We start from the raw sequence: 17,912 nt of genomic DNA on the forward strand, positions 1-17,912 counted from the left end.
TTTGGAGGAGGGGAGATTAGAAGACATGAAAAAGTTTATCTTGGGAGTTGAGGATCAGGGAGGAACTTCACACTGAGTTCTTGCAGTTTTCACTTTACGTGCACGCACACAACACAACGCTCTAGTCGGTGCGTGGAGTGGTCGTGCAGTGTGGAGAAAGAATGGACAGCGACAGAACGAGAGAGGGAGAAAAGGTGGAGCTGAGAGATTTAAAAGGATAGATACAAGGGTTTATACTCATTTTCACCAATACATTTCTATTACTTTGAGTACATTTTCATGATCATACATTTTGTGTATCTGCTTGAACATTAACGTATTGTATTACCAATGTAGACTTTACTCCGTCGCCAAACCACATATACTCTATAATACAGGTATTTCTGGAGCAAATTGCCATGACTTTTTTATTTATTTATTTGTTTTTCCAAAACATCTCCATGCCTGGAAATTGCTTTTTTGCAATTCCATGACTTTCCCAGTTTTTCATAACCAAAACATGCTAGCAGGGCCGCCCTGAACGCATCATACTATCACAACTACTCTTCCCAAGTTGGCTCTATGTTTTAAAAAAACAATAAATGACATCAATGCAACAATGCCCTGTCAGAAAGTAGGAGATGCATTATGCAGGGAAATAATACTAATAATGAAGACCTGCTGAGGAAGAAGAGTGTTACCCGTCTACTCTGGTACAAGTCTGCTCAAAAAACTAAAGCAAACTTTCAGGACGTTGAAGAAATATATGGCTCTGAAAACCTATATTTTCTAATTAGCTTCTTATGAGTGACATTAGGGTCTAAAACACAAAAATGGTTTTGGTTGTTTCATATGAAATTTTTTTTGTTTGCCTGGATCTGAATTTAAAACATGACAGTTGTTGGGATAGTTGTTCATGGTGCCGCCAGCACTGTCAATAAGGGCTATTTAACCAGACGGCGGAGACATCATGACGAACAAATGAAAAACATGAGATCTGTGTGGAGACTGTAACCCTGCTCAAACGAATACATGAAACAAACGCAGATGCCATATTTTCATCATGATTTCCACATGGTAAATACATCTAAGCTATGCCATGAATGCACAGGGTCTTTAGTCATACATTTTTTATGTTATAGAGAAATACTTGAAACAAGTTTTCAAAGGCCTAAAAGCCCTAAGAGAATGTGAACTCTTCAGTTTTTAAGGGCTCAATAGAAGTCAATAATGTATCCAACAAGTAACATCTAATAAAATGAAGTAGCTTTCATTTGACCTTATTGTTGACTCAAACAGATTAGTTACTTGTTTTGAGTCGCTTGTCATAATTTGTAGAGATGTCATCTTTTCTGTTAATGTAAATCAAAATAAATATTTGTTTGAATTAATTGTGACACACACAAGCCTTTTCAGCAGCGGACTCTCAATCAGATATCAGAGCTTCCTTGAACACATCGTCTCTGCAACTGCATCGTCACAAAAATAAAGGAAACTAAAAACATGATGGATTAACTTCAGTGCTAATTGTGACTGTGCTGGTATAAAGCCAAACTGGCATCTGGTCCAAGGTAACCCATTTATTTTGAAAAACCTGTGGGATGTATTAAAAAATGTCAGGTATTCGTAGCAAATGGGTTGAAACTTGTATGGTCCCTTAAAGTGACAGAGGGGGTCTAAAGTGCATCAGGACTGAACAACTCTCATTATTTATTAATGACATTTCCTTAATGCAGTTCTCTTTTCCAGATCTTGAATATGAAACTCTAAATTTTGTTTTTCACATTTTGCTAGACTTTTCAAAACTTTCTTGCTCTGTTTACAACTCATCTACAACAAACTGTTCATCACTACCTCTCTTGATCCCCCTCTCTCCCTGTCTGTTTGCATCTCTCTCTATTTTTAGCTTTCTCTTTTGCAGATTAGGGGCCTATTTATAGACCCCCTTATGTTGTCCAATAAGAGGGCTCTCTGCGGGAGAATGGCAGCGTCACAAGGATTCACACACCTCCCACTTGGCACCAAGCCCAACAACCCTCCCTCTCTCTCCCCCCATCAAGTTCATACCACTCTCTCCCTCTTTTGCTCCCCCCCAATCTATACAGGGTGGCTCCTCCTGGCAGAGCCCACAGCTTCAGTGAAAACTTTACACACAGGAAAGAGCCTCACGTCAACCCCCCATAGCCTGACACTGTGTTTAAAAACTGTATCCTGCTTACTAAAAAGATACTGTAGAGACAAAACATCTACAATGAGCAACTAAAATAGCCATGCTCCTCACTGCATGGTATCCATAAACACTACACTCCCCTGGTATACAAAGACATATGCAGACAGAGAGACACACAGATGGACGGATAGGAGCTTTTTCTTCGTCTTTCCAACTTTTTTCCCCTTTTAAAAAAAGAGGACATTACATAATTCTCCAAACACTTCCTCTCTAAGCAGAGAGCACTCTGGCGTTTTATCGCATGCACACACACACACACACACACACACACACACACACACACACACACACACACACACACACACACACACACACACACACACACACACACACACACACACACACACACACACACACACACACACACACACACACACACACTTCGGGCGGTCTGCATCACTGTCGCTATGACAACGGCGGGAGATCAATCCACAAAAACAGCCACTCGTGAGGAGGGGGGGGGGGGGGACGGATGGACAGACAAAGAGAGGGAGAGAGAGAGAAAGACACAGAGAGACAGACAGAGGGAGAGACACACAGACAAAGAGGGAGTGAGAGAGAGACAAAGGGAGAGAAAATAAGGGGGGGGGGGGGGGTAATGGGAAGCTCATGTGTACGTGCAGCTGTATCAACTCGGGCTCCGTGCCATTTCTTTGCCGGATTCCCTAGTCCGTTTCCTTTACCTGCCCTCTGCAGGAAAAGAAACATCTCACACAAAAAACACATTTCATTTCATTTTCAAGCACATCTCTGTTTTCTTTGTGGTTCGACTTTGTCTCACAAATAAACATGGTCACACAAAAAAATCAAAAAAATCTAAAATCTTAAATTCCTACTGCTCGCACGCACTAGAGGCTAGAAGATTAGGTCGCATTCTATCCAAATTTTCTACGGTGCAAACCTCAACTGGATCCTTCAGATGCCCGGGGCATTGGAGTCTGATAATCAGTGCAGATTATGCTGCAGAATGAAAAGGTTCCCGATCAGACTGTGGCTGTCTTGACCACTCAGGTCTAAAGCAGTCAAAGCCGGTGAGACTTTTTCAAATGGCCAAAATGTCACTGGACACATTTTGTCTGGCCTTAAAGCTGAAGAGATAAGGCTGAACAAAGTGCCATGGTACTGCACCTACACCATGGGCTCTTTGGTGGTTCTGTAGGTACATAAAGGGCTACAATGTACTTCGCTGTGCGTCTTCAAATTAATATGCATTCTCCAGCATCATCATCTCTAATGCTAGATGCAATAGCTTTTATTTTTCTGGCAAAGCCACTTAATTCCCCAACAGCATCAGCTTAGTTCCCCATCACAATGTGAACTTAATATGATTACTAATGGCATGAATGTATAAAACAGGTAATCTAGTTTTGCAGTGATGCTACAACAGGTAAAGTCTAGGGAAGTATAAATCAGCTACAGCAACACCTCAGCAGTGATGTATAATTCAGGCATCGTCAACACTGAAACATGATCACAGTGCTGGCAAGAGTCAAAAGGAACAAGACGAGAAAGAACCAGAGGTCTCTCTCAACTTCAGCTCATTTAACCAGTTAGGAGGGGGCGCAATGGATAAGCCTCTATCATAGTATGTGTATTAAATATATTGCAATAGTAATATCTATTATGAAATTTCTGCACATTTTCTGGAACATCACTTTGGAGCCTGTTGGGATGAAAAAAAACAATAAAAGGCCATGACACACCGGGTCGACCGTCTGCCCACGTCGGTGAGTGTCTGTCGCCCTAGTTCTTGCGGTGTGTCCCGCACAGTTGGCACTATTGTCTTCCCGTGTCGGAGGCTTTTCGGCAAATTTAGCATTGTTGAATCAGCGTTGAAGCCCGTGGGCGAGAGAAATCAGTGTGATTAGCAGCTAGTTCTTTGATGACAGTTTGGTGTGTCTGGGAATTAAGACTCTACAGCCACGTTAGCATCACTGTGAAGCTGCACTTCGGTAAAGCGAAATGCACAATGACACTGCAATCATGCTAAAGTTTAGTAGCTATAACGCCTAAAATATTCACCCTCTTAGTTTGGTGTGTTAGCATGCCTTTGAGACAATATTTCATTGCCCTACAAATTCTGTAATTGGCACTAGACGCATTGTGCAGCTGCGGCTGATGGGAATGTCATCAGTTTTGCAGGTATTTGGTTATAAACCAAAGTGCGATACAACATGTTGTCGACGCTGATGTACTCACTGGATGAGTGAAAACATTGACCTGTACGATACATCCTTTGAAGGTCTGCACCAATTGATCCAAAAGTTATTTCTGTCTGGACCAAAGTAGTGGACTGATCAGCACTGGAAAGATAGTTAGCATGTCAACAAACGTTTACATGCGGAAATATTTTCAGTCAGATGAATTTAGCATTAGTAACTTTAAGACATTCAGCGCACAAATCAAATCAGCTCTTTATCAGCTGTACATTTAAATTACTATACGTTAAAAAAAACACTAAATGTAGTATTTAGTGCGAACGGCCCTCACAAGGGTCCATTCCCAGAGCCTGATACAAATTTAGACATTTAAAGTAAGAAAATATCTCTTTGTCTGTGTCTGTCTGCAGCTTACATTTGCAAGGACCATATTGTTTTTTTTCCAAACCTGTTTGCTTGGCACACAGGTGTAATGAACTGGAAAAGCAATGGTGTGGAAAATACACTCTTAATCTTCCAAAGTATTTAGTGTATGTGGATAACAAAGATTAGGACTTTTCCATCTCTCCAGGGACTTCCGTTGGCTGACAGTTAGGATCCTCGAGGGGCTTTCTTTGTTATGTTTTGTGCAGCAGTCATTAAGTATCCATTAAAAAACTCAATGGCTCCTTAACTGTCAACAAGCCAAAAATAAAACAAGAATCCCACTCTTGCCATTTTTATGAACAGGGAAAAGTGACAATTACAAAGCTTGAAAGAAGCATAGTCACTGCTCTTCCCTGCATTCAGTGGAAATGCTGCATTTTCAAACTGTAACAACTTTTCACAACGGAAAGACTTTTGGAGCGTTATCACTAGAGGGTTTTCAGCTGAGCTTTAAGCTACTAACACCACAAAGGTCACTTGACAAAAAACACACCACGTCCGACCCAAACGCTGCTCAAGTTCTTCAGGGAAATGTAGTTTTTTTTCTTGGCTGTATTTTTGCTACTCCGCACTCATCTTGTGAGTTCTAGTGCTTTGAGTGATACACTGAAGTGAACGGTTTGTGACAGCAGAAAGCAGGGCAAACATCTGCAGATCTTGTCTCCTCAGTGGAGTTTACTGTTTCTGCTGGAGAGGTGAATTCAATGAGAGAGAGAGAGGAAAGGATAAAAAGTGGTATAGAGAGCGGAGGTTGAGAAGACATTGTGATATGCAAAGGCTGTCTGGCAGAAAGACTGAGCCAAGGAGATGGGATGAAAAAGTGAGACTGAAAGGTGAAGGGGAAAAGGGCACCGAGTGTCAAGAAGAAAGAAGAAAGAACAAGAAGCAGAGTAACGTCAGGACACAGAAAGTGACAACAGAGACAGGCTAGGAGACGTTAAGGCAAAAGAAATGTTCTGAGTGACATAGATACCGATTCTTAACTGGTCCAAACTGAAATAAAAACCTTCAGAATAAACCTAGCAGGTCATGAGTGTCATATTTATTATTATTAAACCACACAATGACATGTTAGGCATCTCCAGTATTTCTAGCAGGATGCAGCGACACATCACTCTGTTTACATTCTGCATCGCTATCATGACAAAGCAGTTTAAGAATTTAAAGATATTTATCAAAACCAATGAATACAGAACAGACGAATGTGATTTTTGTTAAAAGTGATTGGAAAAACAGCCTTAAGATACACAACTTTCACTGCACATGCCTTCCTTTGAGCTTATTATTAAACATGAATCCTGAAAGAAACCCGGCCTCCTACAAATTTACATTTCCATAAAACTGAACTGCACCCTCAATTACTTTTGGAGGGGAATGTAATTTCATCTGGACCGAGCGATCGCAGAAACTACTTAGTTAGGTTAAGGAAAATCATTAAGCGAGGCTGCGTATTAAAACATTTTTGCACTCATTCCCTTTCTTTCCGAGAGTTAGATGAGAAGGTTGATAGCACTCTCATATCTGCTCTTTGACTTAATATGAAGCTACAGCCAGCAGCCGGTTAACTTAGCTTGGCATAAGAACTGGAAACAGGATAAACAGTTAGCATGGCTCTGTCTAAAGCTCACTCATTAACATTTAGATTTTTGTACTGGTTGAGCGTAGGTTAACAACATGTTAATTAGATTAGAATAATTACACTTAAGAGGTACAGGTAGAAGGATTTTTCCACAGACAGAGGCAGACTAGCTCAGTCAATCTTTATGCTAAGCTAAGCTAATTGGCTGCTGATTGTCGCTTCATATTTATCATATAGACATGGCAGTGGTATTAATCCTCTGGTCTAACTATATTTAACTCTATATAATTTAACCTTTAACCAAACAAGTTAACCAGCTCTGTAACCATTTAGATACGTAGTAGGTGAATTACTTCCTACGGTATCACCTGTACCTATATTTCTGACACCTCTGGCAGATGTTTTATAACATGATTACACTTTCCTTCCCCCCATTTCTGTTTAGGAAAACTGTAGTTTAATTTCTGGTGATTTTATTAATATAAAACATTGTAGTTTTTCCATTGCCAGTCTCATGATATTGAGTTACTGACAGCAAACAAAAGGGTGCTTTATTTTCCAAGTATCTTCATGGACTACAGCTGGTTTGCGTGTGACATGGAAGGGTCATGATTAGCGGAGGATTGGTCCCGGCCAGAGATTGTTTTTTTGGCGTAAATTTAAATACCGTATCTATAGTACACTGTCTGGTAAGTGATTGAGATCTAGGCCATTTCCAGAGAAATTAAAGATTTTAAACATCTCTTTACTTATATTTTCAAATTTTAAGAACAATAGTAAAATTGCTGCAGTTCAACCAAAAATGAAAACATATAGGGAATAATTTGTTGCTCAGTGTTTAATACTAGTATAGATTTTGGAAAAAATCCTTATGACCCAAGCCTATGGAGAGAGGGCGGAAACAGAGCAGCTGTCGTGTTTCATTGGTTGTGATCATTGTTGCATTGGTTGTGATCGTTGTTGCTGCTATTTTAGGAACCATTCAGGAAGTGATCTGCAGACAGGCTGCTGACGGAGTATTCAGCTCAACCGAACACAACTCAACTCATCACGAACCAAAACAAGCACAACTAAACAGGGAGACAGTGCCCACAGAGAAAAGATGACAGAGTAACCATATATTTGTTCCAGTCTACTTTTGACTTTTGTGTAATTAGTTAAGCAGTGCAGCAGCACTAGCTGCTTATCAAATAAACAGACTGTGTACTGTATTTAAACCAGTTTCAGTGAGAGTGTGAGATGCTGGCTATCCCTTGCTGGTTTCAATTTTACAGATTTGACCTTTTCTCCCCACAACAACGTGGGCCATTTTGTTAGGTGGATAAAATAAGTTTAGCTGCTGCCCCAGTCCACAGCAGTACATTGCTTAGCTCCCGTGAAGGCACTCCAGTCTGCTACTCCAATCTGGGTTGCGTGCCGACCATCATCTACTGTGTGTAATACACCGAACACGGATAAGTACCGATAAGAACACAACCAAAATCACAATTCAGGGTCCAACTCCATTTTCAACTGCATCTGCCTCCTCTTCATCTTAGGAGGAAATCAAAAAGTCAGAGTAAGTGTAGAGTAAGATTCCTTTAACTACTGTTTCAAAAGGCCAAGAATGAAGAACCGTGCTCAACAACGGCAACAAAACAGTGTTTCCAAAGCTGCAATTTAATGATCACCACGAATTGATTCATTTAGGCCTGTGTGAGGTAAAATAAATCAGCTGACATCGACAACATCCACCACGGAGCTCTTTTTTCAACCAGATGTGCTGGCTTCAGGTGTAGTTTCAGGCAATCCGACAATCAGTGTCATACTGCTGCAGTGCCATAAGACCTCCAGTCTGAAATCACACGCTATAAATCAGTTAGCAGATTGTGGCATCGCAACTATGTCGACCATAACCGTCTGACCACACAGTTTATATCCTCCCTCGCACTGTCCTACTCTGCCCTCGCTCCATCTTTTCCTCCGTATTGCCCATCTGCAGTATTATCAGATAATGTGGGTTTTTTTCTCCTCCTGCACTGCAGCCACAATTACCCCGGCTGCTGCACTAATGGCTATTGATGCAGCTGAAGGCCACACACACACACACACACACACACACACACACACACACACACGGAAGGTGCTGGGGGTTTGGTCAGTCCTAGAAAGAACAACAAATGTCATTTAACAAAGGAGGGAAGAGGCAGATGATAACGGTCTCAACATTTTGCGCAACATGAAACAGAAAAGCACAGGCTTAAGTGAATACAGATAAATGTGTGTGCGCACTAATTGTGAAGAATCATCAGGCTCAGTTCAAACAGACCTGTTACCTGCAATTGAATAGATATCTGTGTGTGTGTGCGTGTGTCTAAGTGTGTACAGATCTGTGGGTATACAGTAACAGCCTGTGTATATGTGCCTGTGTGTGTTGCTGGAGTCCGTGTGGTAGGTAATTCCCTCTTAGCGCTGGATCTCTCCCTGCCACCGAGACTGAACCGGGGATCACTGGAGACAAGGGGCAAAGAGATGTAGGGAGAGAGAGAGAGAGAGAGAGAGAGAGAGAGAGAGAGAGAGAGGCACAGGTGGGGTGTGAATGATCAAGGGAAAGTAGGGAGGGAAGGTTACAAAGAGGAGGTATGTTGCTGTGTGACGGGTGGGTTTAGAAATGAAGGGGAAAGGAGGACGGATGGAGGAGGGTCATATTATCTATAGTTCAAGAAAATGATTTGTTTTTAAACATGCCCTGTAACCCTTTAGGGGTTATTAGCTCCACCTCTAGAGCTACAACAGTAAAATACTGTTACCCATTGCTGCATCAGTTCAACAGTCTAATAATGTAATAATATATCACTAACATGGTTGTTTTTCTTCTACAGACGAGTACTTTCAGTACATTTTATTGATAATACTTCTGTACTTTAGCTTTAATTTAAGTAGAGTATCTAAATACTTCTTCCACCACTGACTATAACTTAACAGTGAAGAATGAGACACCAATGGTCCAATAAGTTTGCTCATGATGAGTGTCTTCTAGCATTGTCTGGCGAACAATAAACCACATGAGAGTGAGAGAAGCAGGGATAGATGTTTTGGAGCCATTGTACAATTCACAAAGAGCAGGTAGCAGTACATGTCACGGTACTTGAACTAGTAGTATTTTTTCTATAATCCTGCTGACAAACAAACAAACCAAACCGAACTGAAAACATACTGTAACATCCTTGGTGGACGTAATAAATTCCCAAATACACTGGTTCTCTTAACTTACTTTTAGTAGCAAAACTCAGTTTTGAAACAAAACAAAAAAGTCTCTAAAGGTTGGCTGTTTTTAGGCTGAACCGCCAGAACCAGAACTTAGTTGGCGGCAATGTCTGATGTCCCACAGTGGACAGAGGTATGAGCTAAGGTTGGCTAACAACTACTTGCTGCCACTTGACTGCAACTTTGAGCAGACATGCATACATACAAACACACATTGGGTGGCCACACATCTGCTGTAGACACATGTTCTTGCCAAGTACAACTTTCTGCATACTCTTCCTTACTGTATGTTACACAGTGTGTATGCACGCATCTACCAAGACACACTTTTCTCTTTTCTATCCTACTAGTCATACAAAGGTAGTGTAGTTATACACAACAGTGGGTGGTCAACTTCAGGACTGGACCAGGGTCGTTTGTTTAGAAAGCCTGCTTGGCTGTGGAACAGTTTCCTAATCGGTGGTCACTTACCTCACAAAGTGCTGGTAGTCAAGAAAAAAACACAGCCAGGCACTTGGCTGGGGCTGTTTTTGATTCAGCTCTGTGGTGGTGTGTGTGTGTGTGTGTGTGTGTGGTATACAGATGAAATGAACATGTCATATGCTATATGTTAGATGACGAAACAGAGAACTGTTCAAAACATTCAATCATGAATGTGGGAGCAAAAAACGTTGCCATAAACAAATATCTACATGTACAATATCTATGTACAAAATCTACTCTCATATTCATGAGGAATACAACGCACATTTGCACATTAGCTCACACAGGACCCAGGCATCTCTGATAACAACCTCATCTATATTTTACCGTTTGTGTGTATGTGTGAGTACATGAGGGGTGAATAGAACAAAGATGGGTTCTCATCATTCACATTTAAGGGATCTGTTGGTCAACCTGTCTGTTCATGTTACATGTTTAAGTAAAAATAAAATAGTATATTGGCTAATATACTGTTCTCAGATTTTTTTTAAGCCTTCAAAAACGGATGTTAGCCTCAGAAATCCAGTATTGATCGGGATATAACCTCTCGACTCAGTGTGCTGCATCATAAGAAGGGCGGGAACTAGGGATTACTTTGGAATTACTTTCATTAGTTATTACTTTGGAATTACTTTCATTAGTTATTACTTTGCAGATTACTTTCAAAATCTTCAAATGTCTTATAATTTATATATTTTTTCAGTTTACTATTATGACATGACAAAGAAAAGTAGGACATTTTAGAAACTTTTCAATATTTCTACTTTAAAAAGACAAAATCAAAGTCAAATCAAAGCCCGCTGACCGCTTGTAACAAACCTTTTCATTTCACAGTGAAACAGTACACGAAAATATGTTTCTGAAAACATTTGAGGCGAGAAATAGGCAATACAGTTACAGCATCTTGATCTAATTTGATTAACGCGGTCTTGTTTGACAGTTTGATCAGAGTTCACAAGCTTCGTGGGCAGTTCAGTTACCAAGTGTAGCCTTAAGCAGGAAACTAAAACACAGTTGTCAGGTGGTGACTAAAAAATGAAACTAGTTGAGCAAATATTTGAGGACTGAAACATGAACCAGGCCTTCTGTCATTCCCTGTTGAACCATTACTGATTACAACCTTCTAAACAGGTATGCTTGTAAGTAATTGAGTGCATGACATAAGATTATATATTACTAGTTTGATTAGCTTTGAGCTTTATCTTAAAGATATTTACTTCACTTTGAGTGATTGAAACTTTCTGGACAGGAGTTTGTTGTCGCGTCCAACTATACGGAGGGAACACTGCTCCCTCGCTCATTCACACCGAACGTGTGTGTGTATGTGTGTGTGTTCCTGTAGAACATGTGAACAAGCGTGGGTGGAAGGGAATGTGGTCGCAGCCGCCGCAAATCCAAAACATCCAGAGTTTGTGTGTAGGGGCCGAGGATCAAGAGCGAGAAGAAGCACAAATAAGTAAGAAGTGACAAAAAAACGGGATAAAGTGCGCATGAAAACAGAAAAGATGAAAGGACGAGTTTGAAAAAGACAGTCCACAAAAAAAGAGGGGGAGTCAGCTAAATAAGCACGTAATGAGTTAAAAACAGCATGCCTGTGATGTCACGGGTGTGCGTCGACGTCACACTCTGCGTGTGCATGTCGAGTGTCAGCTCCATGCCAGCTCAGTGGTTTAAATATAGCACTTGGGTAACAGTCCCAGTAGATATTAACAATGCTATAGCCACCGAGACCCATCTACACTATATTAGCGCTGTGCTAACACTGAAACCAGAGAAGTGGTGAACAGAGGGAGGGAGGAGAAGGAAGGGAGGGAGAAGGAAGGCCTCAGATTCATGAAAACTCAGCCGCCCACACTCCGGCCTCTGCTGCCAAGAGTTGAGCAGGACAACAGTGTGTGTGTGTGTGTGTGTGTGTGTGTGTGTGTGTGTGTGTGTGTGTGTGTGGGGTGTGTGAGACATTCCTCTGTGAGGTGGATGCCAAGGAGCGAGCCGAGCTGAAGACAGACTGTCCTGATCTACTGTGTTTTAGTGGAACTAACGAGCCCCTCAATGTGCACCTCGGCCTCGCAGCTGTAAACTTGTTAGCGATTAGGTAATCAGATCCGACTGGATGTTTTTGTCAGAAAGTACAGGTCACAATTCGGTTTTTAAGCAACACCGTGGCCCGTTGGTTCAGAGACAAGTGCCTGTAACTGAAAGGTCACGAGTTCGATCTTCACAACAGTCAACAAAGAAACCTGCCTGCTTACAAAAGAACAGTGAAAACATGACAGCTACTGGTGAACACGTTGTGTAGTTTGTCTATGCTCTTCGATAACTAGCCAAAAGTAGAGAACTTCATATCATGTTAGGACAGTGAATACAGCCACAATTAAGTTTGACAGCAGACCATTTTTCAGTGATAGAAAACGTCGACAAATGTCACTCGCTCAGTATCAACATGCAATTTTCATTTTTAGACTCAAAATGCTGTACTGGCATTTACCCATCACATAAAAGAAATAAAAATGACAAATCTCTCCAACAACACCGATCTCAACACTCCACAATGCTCATTTACATTTACCTCTAATGCAACGGTTAATCACAGACCGACAATATCAAACAATACAAGATTATTGAAGAAGGAATTCCCTGTTTATTTCTGGTGTTCTAATGAATGAGTGGCCCAGCCCATTTGAGACTGGATCCCGAACCATGAGAGTGAAACTCTAAATTCTGTCCTGGCATTTAACACCGTTTTGATCGTTCAGCATCTGATTTCACCTGTTGATAGCAGCACTGCAACACGTTACTGAGCCTTTCTTCGACTTGCCTTGTGTTTTTTTTTCACTATCAACAATATCCAACACAATCTGAAACCGGAGACGACACATGCAACCCAAGTTGACCAATCACAAAGGCCTGCGTGATGCAAATGTTGCTATCTGCCCATGTTCGCAAGGGTCTGCATGGACCCATGTGCGCCCACGCATGTGCAGCGGAAAGTTTATGCGGCATGTATGCAGACACCAAATGGAGTAAAAACAGACATGTGCACATGCACGTCCACCCTGCTGTATATTTGGTCATTAAAGGGGACTTATGTTCATTTTCACGTTCATACTTGCATTTTGCATTTCTAGTAGAAACATGCTTTAAATATTCAAAAAAAAGATGTTTTTCTCTGTCTGTCTGAATATCCCTGTATTCATCCTCTGTCTGAAACACTCAGATTTATTACCCGTCTCTTTAAGCCCCCCCTCATAAAAAGGCCCAGTCTGCTCTGATATAACTTGCAAGAAAAATATGATACACCTTTATAAAAGGTATAGTTCTCAAGCCATGGGTGGAGGTACTCAAAAAGTGGGGCAGTATATTCTAATGAGTCTGCAAGTGAAGGGGAGCCAAATCTGAATGAACCATGTGTTTTCTGATCAGCCCACATAAAACTCACTGGGTTGTCTTACTCACAGTTTGTGGGTTGGTAGGCCCTCCAGATACCCATATGTTTGTGCCAAACACTGAAAAAGCGAGACATTATACGATGTGTCACGGTTTTGTTGTAGGCCCAAAGAGGAGCTAATAAATATGTTGTCAACTACATATTTAGGAAGGTTAATCAGTTAGGAGAGTGTGAATCTAGTGATGATGTGGAAGCCACAGTTGTGGACCACTTTATAGGTATAATGTTTGTGTGTGTGTGTGTGTGTGTGTGTGTGTGTGTGTGCACGTGCACGTGCAATGAACATAGAGCTAATAACACGCCTTCAATATCCCCCGAGGAACTGTAATTATCGGCTTTTACAATGTGCCTGCAAGCTGGACACCGTCTGTTTGCTTCTAAACCATTATATCACCCATTTTGCCCACCACCATAACTAACAGCATTTAGCAAACAACTAATCCAGAGTATAGACAGTAGTGGAGAAGTTCTTAGTATGTAAATGAATCATTGACTATCCCAGTGTTAGTGCAATATTGTGATACATGGTTTCTGGCAGAAAGCAGAGACGTGGCCTGTTGTTTCACAAGCGACCCTCTCATTATCAGACAATTACGAGTTTGTAAGTGTCCATCTTGTGAAAGTGAATAGCAGCGATGACCGTGTCCAACCTCACTATCTGGCTGTGTGTGGTTACACTGGGATTATCCCACCCAGGCAGGTATACCCTTTATCTGCTGCTACTGCTGCTTCGACTGTTTTGTAGTTGCTGCTATTCTGCTTTAGTGATGTCAAGGAAATGGTGGGAAAGCCAGAACAAGCTCCCAGTGTCTTCTTTTCCCTTCTCAATAATAGTTAGCCTATAAACACAAACACACGCTCTCCATAATTATAGGCTTGCCCCTGCCTCGATGTGGGTGTGTCTGAGAACCGTTAGACCAGAGCGCAGTGGGATGCATATGACAATACCGAATGCTCCAGAATATCACACCAAGACAGTGTGTGGACCGTGGAATTACAAGTCTATTATTTCCAATGAATAACTACAATCTGCCATAGCTGAGTAACCAATTTGTCAAACACCGTCTTGCCCCTTTTAGAAACACATTGATTTTCTTCTGTTTACTTTTTGCACATTGTAGACATTCCTGGCATTCTTCAAACTGACAATTACCACGTTAACACTGCAAACTAACCAGTACAACAGCCAAAGAGTCATTTTTGTCACTTTAGCCTAATGTTGCGAGGACTTCATATACAACTAAAATCATGACATGCGAGCATATTTGCCATCTTTTTGCTGTAGGTGAAACTGCCTTCAAACACACCTTCTCAGCACAGTATACTGTCTGTAACAGTCTGTAACATTATCCCTACAGATTGCAGGGTGCACTGTGAATGCGATGAGTAGTTACATCTACAGCACACTTGGCTTTCCTAGAATGCCTGCTTCTGTAGTGACTACATACAGCCATCTAGCTGCAGCTCTGTTCCTACGAGGAAAAAAACGGGAGAGGGACGGCAGACTTTTCTCTCATTTCCTTTTATCGTCTTAACAATTCATGCCTAAACAAGAAGGACTTACAATGTAGCATAAGAAGGGTACGAGCATGGAGATCTCTGTAATTCAGCTATTGGATGCTGTGTGTTTGCATTTGAGGTGTCTCCATCAGTGACTGGGAGAGGAGCAGATAGGCACAGCGCGGAGGGATGCCACTGTGTCTTTAAGCAGTAATCATTCCATTCTCTGAGCATTTGTTGCCGGCCATCTAATGGGCGGTTCAGTTTAACGTCCACAAGGGCCGCTGGGAGGTCCTGCACTATTAAAATCACTACCCCTCTCCCTCTCTCTAAAGCCGGAGCTGGTCAGGCTCGCATGGCTCCTAAATAACGACAGAGGCCGTCTCAGAAATCAAAGACGTTCTGATTTTGCATTTCAAAAAGGAGAGGAACTGGGCTCATTGCAGCAACAAAAGGGGACAACAATGTTGACATTCCCGATGTATCCTTTGGTCTTTTCTAAAGAAAACTGGAGCTCGCCCACAAGAGATGCGGTGTGGCAAACTACACAGTTTGGTGGTGTCTGTCTCCATCTCTATCATGCAACAGCATCTAAACATCAGGGCATTTTATTTGTAAATTTCACAATTTGATCCTTTAAAGATCTGATCTGCAGACCGGTTAAGAGACAAACACCATGGTCCTCAAAATACAGCCTTAAGAAACTGAACAATCCTCCATATGTAGACTGCCCCCTACCAACAGGAAATCACTGTAGCATTCGTATTAAATCTACTGTGAGTTTTCAGACTCTATTGGACTTGCAGTATGTATATATTTACTGAAGCATCACTGCATTATTATACAAGGACATTTTTGTGGTTGAAGTAGAGCCTCCTTGTGAAACGTGTCATGTGATCACTGTGTTATTAAGGTGACACTACAGTCAATTATGAATGAATCTCCAAAAGTTAATTGCAGTGTGAAAATGTTCAGTAACTATGCCATCTGAAGTATGTTCTTTTTTTTTTAAGTCTGATGACAGGGTACTTTCAGTGAGTGGGTGGCTGTGATAAGGTGTTTGCAACACTGTGTGGAGTGGCTGTTTTGAGAGTATGTTACAAAGGTTACAAAACAGGCTGGAGCATAAGCTGCTACTGCTGAGTGCAGGGAAGCAATGTTGCAACATCAATGCTGTCTGTCTCGCAGAACAATCTGCACCTAATAGCAAAGGAACAAGAAAAAGAGAAGTTGCTTTCTTGTGTATATATATATATATATATATATATAAAGGCTGCCATCCTCCAGAAGTTAGTTAGAAGTGTCTGAGGTGAAAATCTAAACTTGACAATTAGCAGTGCCTTCCAAATGTTCAGCCTTCCTTTGAGCAAAAAAGCAGCACTGATCTTGCTAAAGATCAAATATCAGCTGTCAGGCTTGTCATTTCTGAATCCTGCAGCATTCAAGCACTAGCAGCCTTTTTTTGCTTTCAGCGAGAGTTGGATTTCTTTGTAAACAAAGGCAATAGTTTGCACTCTGGTTTGAAAAAGTGAAGTGTGTGTGTGTGTGTTTCCAAAGCAATTGCCAGCGCTCAGTCAACGTGTTTTCAACAAGTTTTCACAGTGGTGAACAAGTAGTAGGAGTGCAGCTTGCAAGCCTGAGGGGGGTCCAAGAATTTGGGGACGGAGAGATGGAGGGGAAAATGAAAGACAGAGTGTATACTGAAGTGTATGCTGTGTTTATGTGTGAGTGGAGGCTGTCTCGGGCAGTCTTGGCCGTGGTTGAGAGCTCGTCCTTACCGCTATAAGCGTGTTATTCCTCTGTTCAGTGGAGGAGGCAGAGTCCGGGTCCGGCTGCTTGCTCTGCGGCTGCTTGCTGCTGCCGCCGGCCGACTTCTTGGCCCTCTGCTCCAGACTCCGCTGGTACAGGCTGACCGTCTCCCTCCGCTCGATCTCCAGCTGCTCGGCGTGCGCTTGCTGGTACCTGCTCTCGCAGTTGACGTGGTGTCTCCGGCAGCCCTCTATCCGCTGCCTCAGCCTCTCCACCACGGTGCTGTGCTTAGGTATGCCCACCGCCCCGGCGGGCACCACGCTCCCGGCGGCCGGGTTCATGCTGTTGTTGATGCAGATACTGCCGTTGGGTCCGGCAGCGGGGGAGGCGAAGTCCCCCATCACTAGGCCGAGTGGCTGCTATTTTGGAAGAACTTTTCTCCCCGTCAAGCTCACCACCACCGCCACCTTCTCCTCCTCCGGCCACCTCCTCCTCCACCTCCACCGCCTAGTGTCCTCTTACTCTCTGTTCTCCCCCGGTGAACGGTCCCGAGCAGCCGGGACAGAGGACGGAAGGTACGACCGGTTAACAACAGGGAAGGTTTAAAGGGCTTAGAGCCTGGTAGTCATAAGGTTAGGGGCTCGTTTCTTTCCCCCCTGCTCGGCACTGTTTCCAAAACTAAACCGCTCCCGAAATCACAAATAACACCCGAGCCGTACTCAACAATAAAGCCATTGCCACGCCACTAACAACAACTCCACGAGAAAAACACAACACTACCGTGGAAGTATGAACGTTAGCAGGCACTCTACGGTCATATGCACACAATCCGTCCCACGGTGGAGCAGCGGCGGCGGCAGCAACAGTCCACTCGCCGTTTTACGGTGTTGTCCTTTGAGAAAAAGTTTTGCTGCCTGAACCGAACGGGCTCCGGAGTTTCCCAGTGAACTTGCATCTCATATGGTTTTGGTTTGAAAGAAATCCCGGTGAAGATGTTGTTGAGTTGGTGGGGGGGGTTGAAGGGGGGGGGCACACAAGCGCCTTCGGTAGTCCGGTTGTGAGGCAACTAGAGTAGCCCAGACGGCGCAAAACGCGGATATGGGAAGCAGTGGCGGA

At 42.5% G+C, this 17,912-nt stretch overlaps 1 protein-coding gene across 1 annotated transcript in view; it reads right to left on the reverse strand.

Moving 5' to 3' along the window:
* The window catches only part of maml3 (mastermind-like transcriptional coactivator 3), a 102,449-nt gene extending 85,166 nt beyond the window's left edge, over positions 1-17,283 (reverse strand). Inside the window, exon 1 of the mRNA XM_076091118.1 lies at positions 16,826-17,283. Within this exon, the coding sequence (XP_075947233.1) occupies positions 16,826-17,197 (372 nt within the window). The 5' untranslated portion in view covers positions 17,198-17,283. The remainder of the gene's footprint in view (positions 1-16,825) is intronic.
* Positions 17,284-17,912: the final 629 nt, after the last annotated feature.

This window comes from Anarhichas minor, unplaced genomic scaffold, assembly GCF_050575085.1.
Source record: "Anarhichas minor isolate MPS153535 unplaced genomic scaffold, ASM5057508v1 ptg000014l, whole genome shotgun sequence".
NCBI lineage: Eukaryota > Metazoa > Chordata > Actinopteri > Perciformes > Anarhichadidae > Anarhichas > Anarhichas minor.